At 38.6% G+C, this 782-nt stretch overlaps 1 protein-coding gene across 1 annotated transcript in view; it reads right to left on the bottom strand.

Moving 5' to 3' along the window:
* LOC111648968 (cilia- and flagella-associated protein 53-like) overlaps positions 1 to 438 on the bottom strand; it is a 4850-nt gene extending 4412 nt beyond the window's left edge. The window contains 1 exon segment of the mRNA XM_087171773.1: positions 92 to 438. Within this exon segment, the coding sequence (XP_087027899.1) occupies positions 92 to 351 (260 nt within the window). The 5' untranslated portion in view covers positions 352 to 438.
* Between the last annotated feature and the right edge of the window lie 344 nt (positions 439 to 782).

Below are 782 nucleotides of genomic sequence, written 5' to 3'. Positions count from 1 at the left end.
TAGTAACCAGTTACCATGGCAGCCAGATAAATGTGGGGTAGTTAAGTTCAGTACTAGAGTAAAAGTACTCAGTTACTCTCTGCAGACAGACCTGTGTCTCCTCTCGTCGATGTCGGACTCGTTCTGCTTCACAGCAGCTCTCACTTCCCTCTCGATGGCTCCTCTCAGGAAGTGACGGTCTGAACTCTTCAGCCACGAGTTCTTGACGTCGCAGGTCTGCTGGTACCTGGTGAAGTCCAGGACCTCATCCCGGGCCGCGTCCTGTTTCTGCCTCTCCAGGATCAGGTGGTCCACGGGCCGGGACGGCGGGAACTTGGCTCTCTGCTCAACAGAGACATGACACAAACTCATTTACACCTGAGTCTTTCTGACCTGAGATAAAATTTAACTCTATTGTCCCTGAGAAACAAAATATAAAAAACACAAAACATAATAATAAAAAACGTCATTATCATCATGTTTTCTCTTCTCTTTGTGGAACATTAAGTTTACAAACATCAGGCAGGATAATGACAGTAAAAACTGTCATAAACATTCAAAAATAAGAAAATTAAATGTAAATATGTAACATATAAATAATAAACATTAAACATAAATAATATTAAATGAATAAAAATAAAATGATTGATCAATTGGTCTTCAATTTAAATCCCATCAGTGTTGGAATATACAAGAACGAGCTGATTCATCTCGAGGTGATGCCAGTATAAAAACAAACGCTGACTTTGACTTAATTTAGAATTAATATGATGATATATAATTACAGTTTATTTACATTGACC

This window comes from Seriola lalandi, unplaced genomic scaffold, assembly GCF_002814215.2.
Source record: "Seriola lalandi dorsalis isolate HSWRI2012SDOR001 ecotype SW California unplaced genomic scaffold, Sedor1 jcf7180002049761, whole genome shotgun sequence".
Taxonomy (NCBI): Eukaryota; Metazoa; Chordata; class Actinopteri; order Carangiformes; family Carangidae; genus Seriola; species Seriola lalandi.
This window is presented reverse-complemented; position numbering and strand designations above follow the sequence as displayed.